General features: G+C 54.2%; 1 protein-coding gene across 2 annotated transcripts in view; it reads right to left on the bottom strand.

Annotated features, from left to right (window-relative positions):
- Positions 1-8027, bottom strand: part of LOC133393042 (protein pangolin, isoforms A/H/I/S-like) — a 29260-nt gene extending 21233 nt beyond the window's left edge. For both annotated transcript variants that reach the window (XR_009765969.1, XM_061656178.1), the window contains exon 1: positions 3181-8027. Coding sequence is in view for 1 of the 2 variants with exons in the window: in XM_061656178.1 (XP_061512162.1) it covers positions 3181-5996 (2816 nt within the window). In the remaining variant the exon portion in view is untranslated. The remainder of the gene's footprint in view (positions 1-3180) is intronic.
- Between the last annotated feature and the right edge of the window lie 590 nt (positions 8028-8617).

The raw sequence follows: 8617 nt of genomic DNA, 5'->3' as shown, positions 1-8617 counted from the left end.
GACCGCAGCAACGATGAAACAGGCAGGAGCGGTGGCAGCGGTGGCCAAACTACTTGAAAGGCGCAATTATCCATCCATCTCCGTGCAAGTCCCACGTATCCCACGAGAGCAGCAGCATCCGTGAATTGGGGACGGTTGAAATTGTGCAAAAAAAGAAAAGAAAAGAAAAAAAACTGGATGGAAAAGAAAAGGAAGGCGAAAGAGAGGTAAAAAGTAGCGTTCTTTTTTTTCTTTCTTCCAAACTTTTAAAAGAGAATAAAGGTGGAAGACAAATCACAAATGAACCCGGTTAACTCTTTCCTTGCGCCGCGGCGACCTCTTGCCCAACCCCGGCTGCACACCCAACCAAGCGAGTGGAAAATCGTCCACACAGCAGACGATCGCGTACGTACGTACTTCCCGTTTCGCGCGAGACATGAAATATTCGCTGTCGTTCCGTGGCAGCCCCTTCACCTCCCTCCAACACACTCTGGCTCCACCGGGGATCGTCCTTCTTCAGCCATTCAAGGCCCTCGCCACAGCGTGCGCGGCTGCGCGCCCGGCTGGAGATCGGCTGGAGTTTGGAGCCAGCCGCGCATGAGTTTGTGTGTGAGTGTGTGTGTGTCTCCCTCTCTCTTTCTTACTCACTTGGATGCTGCTCCACCACCCCAACACAACACCGCAACGTTTCCATCGCCCTCCCCTCGCCTGAATCGCCTCCGTTCCACAGCCAAACGAGGGAGGCTGTGTGTACTGACACTTCATAAATTCTTCGTTATTCCACCGCTCCTGCAACCCATGCCCCCCTGCCCAGCAATACTTTCCACCCCTATCGACCCGCTGTATGCGAGTGTGTGTCTGGCGCTGTGTGCTGTGGACGCCGTTGGCCCCGGGGACAGGCCTGCCCCGGCCAGGGCTAGGGTTGTTGTTTTGCGTTTTTTCGTGTAGCCTTTTTAACGAATGACGAAAAAAGTATTATTGCTTCCTTTCCTGTGTTCTTGCACACACTGCTCTGCGATCTTGCTCCTCCTGATTCTACCCAGCGATCATCTCGTTTCTTTACGACCTTTCGGGGCTGGTTATGGTCCTCCAGAACCATGTTCTATGTTCCGTTCCTTTGGCTTTCCTCCATTATTGCTTCTCCTTCTGCTCATCGCTTCTCCCGAAACCCAACCAAACCAGCCAACGAACCTGCCAAACACCCCCATGCCCTCGCCCTCCTGGCCCGTTGCCATCACTCCCCGTTCCCATTTAACGTCGTCCATCCTTTTCGCTCTCTCCCCCGGTGATCTCGGGCTCGGTTGTCTCCTGCTGATTTGGGCCGCGACGCTTGGGCAGGGATTTTTTCGTTGTTCTTTTTCTCTCATTTCTCCTTTATCGTCCTCATCCTGCTCATCTCATTATATTTCACAACGTTTTTTCAGGTCCTTTCCTAGTCCCAAGTTGTGTTGTGTGTTTCTACTATCACACACTTGATTGATTTTGTTCTTTCCTCCACCGTTTCTTCGCTACGCGCTCTCTTCTCCTCCTTCGCAGCTCGCTCCGGAGCTCGTTTCCATTCTCGATCTCTTCGCTTCTTGCGATCAGATTGTTTCTGAGCTTTCTCGAAATCAAGCCCAACAAAAATTGAGAGGGAAAAAAACAACTCATCCAATCATTTCATCGTTCCCTTCCCGTCTCCGCTCCATGCCGCTGCAGGCATCGTCCACTCCCCAGACGGGGGCGCAACGGGGTTGGAAACGAAAACAACCCGGAATCACCCCGGGAATGAATGAGAGGGAAAAACTTTTTTTTGGAAATTCGTTCCCTGCCCTCGTCCTTTCGGTCACCCTCCCGCCCCGCTCGCCCGGGATATACGTGCCTGTATGCGTATGCCTCCCACGACAGGAGAAAGGGAAAAAAGCAACGCGAGCCTACGATCCTCATCCCAAAGCATTCCACTGATTTTCACTCCCTTTGCACTCACACACCTGCAACCTGCGCCATCAACCACCAAGCTCAGGGGTTTCTTACCAGCGTTCTTTTTTTCGGGTGCCCCGGACTGTCGCCCCTGCCTTCGTCCCGTGCCCTTTACCCCGAGCTGCACAATCCAGCTACCCTCCACCACCCTTCCTACCTCTCGCTGCTTCGCCCGCAGTTTTGCTCGTTTTCTCGGAAGACAGATTGATCGTTTCCACGCATCAGACGCACATTACGAGAGCGACATACGCATGCAGACAAGCATGCGTACACTTTATTCTGCCTTTTTACATGTTTTGCTTTTTTGATTCTCCGTTTCACACTACACAACGACGCGGGGTTTTGTTGTTGTTGGTCCGTTCGTGATTGTACTTCTCTTCTTTTTTGCTTCTTTTCTCTGGTGAGAGTGTGTTAATCTTGCATCACTGATCGAACCGTTTGTTGGTTGGTCGCTTGTTGGCTTTCAGTCTTTTATATCGTCAATTAGATATTTTTTTTCTCTAAATTATCCCTTCTTTTGTAACCTTCGCTGCGTTGCTAACCATCTAAACACTGAGGACAAAACGCCCAGCCATCGCGGGCTACTGCAAGTAGCAAGGGACTACATTTCAAATCTGCACGCATCGACAACGCTAATGATGATTGCCCTTTCGCTACACCTGACTCCGGTTCGGCTCTTGCTAACGGGGTTTATTCTAAAGCACACGAGGACAACTAACAATGTACACATAGAGACTGACTAACTTAACACAGGGAGAGCTTTACAACTATTAACAGTTTGGGGCACGCACGCACAGCATACATGCAATACATATTACATACATACAAACATACATACATAAATCCATCTAGAGGAATATTATCACGGGACAAGATATTTAAAAAGAAAACGCACAGACGGAGAACGACGACCTTCGCCCGGCAGCGTGGAGCCGCGGGATGATAGCGCACAATAGTCCCCACCCCCCCGGGGATCCCTTGGGGTTTAAGACCACAAAACAGTTAAGCTAAACATTTACACAACTTTCCCGCGCGCTAAACATAACAACAACTACAACAATGGAAGAACCGTACTGCAGGAAGCCCGCCACTGCACATGGGAAACGAAGGAAAAGGACATTCGGGTTTGAGGGAAGTGGGTAGGATTTGGGTGTTGAGGACAGTGTAGTATAGTGTGTGTGGGGTGTGTGATGTTTCGTTTGTTTGTTTGTTTGTTTGTTTGTTTGTTTATCGGTACACTACCTATCACTAGCGATTTGACTACTGCTGCTGTTGCTGCTGCTGCTCCGGCTGGTGCTACCGTTGATGACGACTGCTGGACCGCCGTCGCCGCTGTTGGATACCCCACCCGCCGTGCCAGCCGCCGTCGTCGTCGTCGTTGGGGAGAGATCACCGTTGGTTTTGCTGGTCGCGTGAAGCTGCGTATGGCCGAGCTGATGGAGGGAGGCGAGGTGGTGATGATGGTGGGCAGGATGCAGCAGGAACCCGCCGACGCCGCCACCGCCGCCAACGCCGGTGGTTGTCGGCGGACTGGAGGAGGACGTCGGATGCAGCGAGCCGGACGAGGGCGAACCCATCGGGCCGTTGCCGGTGCTGCTGTCGGGGAGCTCCTCCTTGATGGTGAGCGCCGTCGTGGAGGACACGGACGAGCCGCCGGACGAGGGCGGCGTGTTGGGCAGCAGGGGCGGTGACGTCTTCAGATTAAGCTGCTGCAGATGAGGCGGAATCTGGAGCGATGGGGTGGAAGACGACGAGGAGGACAGCGAGGACGAGGACGAGGACGAGGACGACGAGGACGAAGACGATGAGGAGGATGGCGTGGGTGGGGCAAGGGTCGGAGTGGAGGGTGTTGGTGGGAGTAGCATTGCGGTAGGACTTTTCCCCAGCCCACCACCACCGCCCGTGCCGTTGGTCGTGCTGGAGGAGCTGCTGTTGAGGTTACCGCTAGCGCCACCGCCACCGCCACCGCCCCCGTTGCCATTGCTCGCCGACGAAGAGGACGAGTTGGTGCGCATCGTGTGGTGGTTGTTGTACGGGCTGAAGTTGTTGCTGTAGCTGTTGTTCAGCTGCGACCCGCCGATGCCCGAATCGTTGCTGATGTTGTTCAGCTTGTCGCTCACGTTCTGGAGGGCGGCTGCGGCCACTGCGGCCGCCGCCGCCGCCTGCTGATGATGGTGATGATGATGGTGATGGTGCTGGTGGAGGTAATGCTGTTGCTGCTGCTGCTGGTGCTGCTGGAGCTGCTGCTGGAGCTGCTGCTGCTGGTGCTGCTGCTGCGCGGACGCGATCATGGACGCGAGCCCGAGATGATCGTGGTGGTGGTAGAAGTTGGTCGGCGTGGCCGGACTGGCGAGCAGATTCAACGGCGACGCAATGCTCGTCGACGGCGACTGCAGACTCGACAGCACGCTCAGGCACCGCGGACTCGACAGGGACTGGTTGATCGATTCGCGATCCTCATCCTCCTCGCCGGGTGATTTGCTGCTATCGTCCTCCATACTTCCACAGCTTCCGATCGCGTCATCCGATCCATCGCCCCGGTCTCGGCCTCCTTCACGATCGCTACTGCCATCGCCTCCCCGATCCCCTCCGCCCGCTTCCTTGTACCGGATGCACTTCTTCTTACGCCGACACGGTTTGCACCACTGGTTCTGCTGGTCCAGCCCGTACCGTGCCCGGCACTTCTTCATGCTGTTCCCGCCCGGATCCGCCGGACTGCGGTCCTTTTTCCTCTTCTTCTTCTTCGCCCCATACCCGTAGTTGTCCCGGGCCGTCCAGCCCGGATACAGCTCCATGTGCAGCTGCCGCTCCTGGCGCGCCTTGTCGTAGTACACGCTCTGCTCCTCCCGCGACAGCGAGTGCCACTTGCGGCCCAGAATTTGGTTAATGGCGGCCGACTCCTTGAGCGTACACTCGGCCACCACCTTCGCCCGCATCTCCTTCATGTACAGCATGAACGCGTTCAGCGGCTTCTTAACGTGGCTGCGTTTCTTCTCCAGGGCCGCTTCCCGCTCCGCCAGCGACTGATGCTTGTGGCCGCCGCCGCCGCCACCACTGCCGTTGTTGTTGTTGTGGTGGTTTTGGTGGTGGTTGTGATGGTTGTGGTTCGTGTGATGGTTGCTGTTGTTGTTATTACTGTGCTGATCACCATGCGATCCGCCCGATCGGTGATGATGGTAGGAGGAGGAGGACGACCGATGGTGATGATGATGGCCGGACGAGCTGTCGTGATCGTTCCCGGCCGAGGAGGATTCTAGCTTGATCGACGCTCCCTGCCGGTCGCCACCACGATGCGACGATCCGCCACTGCCGGATATGTCCTGCTTCGGACCGGGCGTGATGATGGCCGGATGGCCCGAATTCAGCACCGGATGGGAAGGGTGGATGCTCGGCGGAAGCAGGGTGGGCGAGTATCGATAGAAATCACTCGACAGCGACGTGTAGATCTGCAGCGAGGAAGGATAGGGCGTGCGGAAGCCGGCGGCAGGGCTGTAGAGCGAGGGCGAATGCCAGGAGGAAGCCACCGGCAGCATGTCCGGACTGATCATCGGGTACGGGTACTGGCTGGTGGGAAAGCTGTACAGCGGAGGCCTCGTCAGGCTCATCGTCTTCGGGTCGAGCTGGTACGGCAGGATGCCACAGTGTGCCGGCGGTGGCGACGACAAATGGTCGCCGTTGTGGCAGAAAAAGGGCGGCAAGCTCATCTTGTTCGCCATCGACACCGGCAGGCCACCGGCCGCTCCATTGGGGTAGGAGTAGGGCGGCACGATGTAGCCCATGTTGAAGCCGGGATGTGGTGCACCGTGCGGCAGCTTACTGCCCGGGCCGGCCGCGCCACCGGGGCCTCCGCTTCCGCCGTAGAGGGTGTTGGAGCTTTCGTGGCGGGTGGTTCCATTCTTGACCGTCTTCTCCTCGCTCTCGGTCAGATCGATCAGGCTGGACTTCTCCTCCAGCAGGTTCTCGGACAGCTTCTCGTCGTCCCGGTCGCCCTCGTCCTTGAACACCTTCACCTCGTCCGTACTGCCCAGCTCATCGCCGGTCGAGCTGTTGTGTGGCATTGTTGCACAATTATTCGCGGCTAAACTGCCACCACTATAGAATCACTAATAAATTACAAACGCTTTCTCCCGACCGTACGATCGCACACGCGCACACTAATATATGCAATTACTATACTATATAGCAAAATGTGATCGTAACGATCTCTTACACGCACTCGCATAGAATAAGGCACTTGGAATTCGAATGCTGGATACTAGCTGGGCCCTACAACAGAAACACTAATCATTAGACTCCTCTTTGTCGCATTCGTCTCCCCACAAAAGGCACGACTTCTGCTGTTGCTGCCGCTGCTGTTGTTGTAAAGGGGCCCTTGACACTATTCCTTCTTTAGCACGGTTTTGCACTTGCTCCCTCTAGGTGGCTTCTTCGCTCACAAACGCACAAAAACGGGGGCCTTTTCTCTTTTCTTCTTCTCGTTTGCACACTGCAAATTGCACTTTTTGCCTACGGCTTCCCCCCCGTTCGGGTTTTCCTAGTCGGCACACGCTCTCACACACGCTACACACCTTCGGGTATGCAGGCCCGGCCCCTCTGGGTGGCGCCTCGCAGATGCAAATTTCCCCCTTTACGCACACCCACATACACGCGCACGCACTGCACTCACACGTCACTTTGTTCGCCAGCGGCCGAGTCCGCCGGAGTGCGCCGGATTTTGCGGTGTCTGTGTATTTGCCAATCCGTTGCCGGTCGGAGGTCTATCGGCGCCATCGAATGCGGCCCCGGCCGTCGTCCTCCGCGGATGTTCCGCTCCTGCTCCGTGGCTGAGACCGAGCGAACGCGCTCGACGGTCCGATCATGTTCCGGTGTGTCCCCGGCAGCGGCAGATTAGCAAAGCGCAGCGGCCCGCGCTGATGCTAATGCGTTCCGCATGTGACGCGACTGCGGCATTCACGACCCACGGCTAGCTGATCTTACCGGGCGACGGGACGATGCCGTCATCATCTCCTCGCGGAATTAGCCGATGTACACACACTTGGATTCTTCCACACACTCCTGGCGCGACAAAGAGCTTCTCGACACACAGCGGTTAGAACCGACACCGACGGGTTGAGGACACGACGCACACACTTGAGCACTCGCGGGGCGTTTGATGAGTAATAGAGGCCTGTCTGCGTGCGTTTTACTATTATTATGACATTTGTTGCGATAGAAAATGGCCTTCACCGCAACGCACGCTCAGGATGCTTTTGGTTGTTTTTTTTTTCTACTCGCCACTGGCACTGGACGGAATCTACGGATCGCGTACGCGAGACACCGACTCTCGACAAATGGGGCGAATCTCCGGCCGCGGAATTGAGACTTCTTTTTATCTCCCTTTATAGCTTCCACGGCTACGAGCACAACATCCGCACACTACTGCGACGGCCTGGGCTATTGACTTAGCTTCAACACGGAGCGAGACACACTTGAGCCGGGTAGCGGAGGCGCGGGAAGCTGATTCTTAACGGCTTGTTAGCGACTTGTATGTGCGCCGTTGTTTTGCACCATTCACATCACGTTCCCGCACAAGCACCCGGAACCGGAGCACATCTCGCACAACCGCGAACCACCACGACGATAAGACACACCTTGTTTTTTTTTCTTCTTTTCTTTCACGGTGCAGCCACACGGTGGCTATGTTGCGGGCCGCAGAGCTGCGGCAAGTAGCGACACCACAGGGTACACTGCACGGCGACACTCGGGGTTGTTGGTTCTCGTGTGTTGGGGTGAAAAAATAAATCGGATCAGTCGGATCAACACCTTCACAGCATCGTTACGATTCCCGACGGCACTTGTACACTTGCGCTGATTTTGGGCTGGCGCACCTGCCGCTCTTGACCTGCGTGTGGTAGAAGACGTTAGGCACTTGCACTGCTCGGTCGCGAACGTTTTCCCAATTTTCCGAACGATTGTTTTCCCAATTTTCCGTGCGTTTTTGAATGTTTTTCGTCTTGTTTTTGTTCTTGCGCGCGCCGATCGCGAGCGAACTGACTCCGATGGTGGTGAGAAAATGAATGAGAGAGAGCAGGTGACGTTCCTCTCTCGTCATCTCAGCGTTTCCCCCGGCTGAACCGTTTCTTTCCCCGCGCGGGCCCATCAACCCGACGTCAAATTCCAGAGCGAAAAATGCGAGACCCGAAGATTGCCGAAGTGCTTCCAACATGGCGCTGACGTTTGGGATTGAAAAACGCGGGCGCACATTAGGTCGGTTGCATACATGTTGTTAAAAATATTCAAAGTTTTCTTTATAAACGCAAATCGGTGCTAAAATATGCAATGGAATGAAGTTAAATATTTTAAAATAATTTTAATGGCATTTTCGTTTGAGTTCTTTCCTTTAAAATTGTGAATTAAAGATTAAAGTAATATGAAGTATTAAACTCTTCCGTGTAAACCCTCGCTGGCGAAAACGAACGATCGAAGGTGGTTTAAATTTGAATTTTATTTTTCTGCAATTTGATTTTTTTTGTTTGAATGAATTGAGCACAATCATAATTCACTATGCTCTGTAGTTAATGAATGTTAAGGAAAAAATGTTAAGAACTGGAAAGATAATGTTAAGGAAAGATAATGTTAAGGAAAGATAATAAAAAGCAATACGCAAATAAATAGGAAGAAATCGTTTTTGAAAATAATT

Source organism: Anopheles gambiae, chromosome 3, assembly GCF_943734735.2.
Source record: "Anopheles gambiae chromosome 3, idAnoGambNW_F1_1, whole genome shotgun sequence".
NCBI classification, from domain to species: domain Eukaryota; kingdom Metazoa; phylum Arthropoda; class Insecta; order Diptera; family Culicidae; genus Anopheles; species Anopheles gambiae.
Note: the sequence above shows the minus strand (reverse complement) of the source record. Positions and strands in the feature narration are given on the sequence as shown.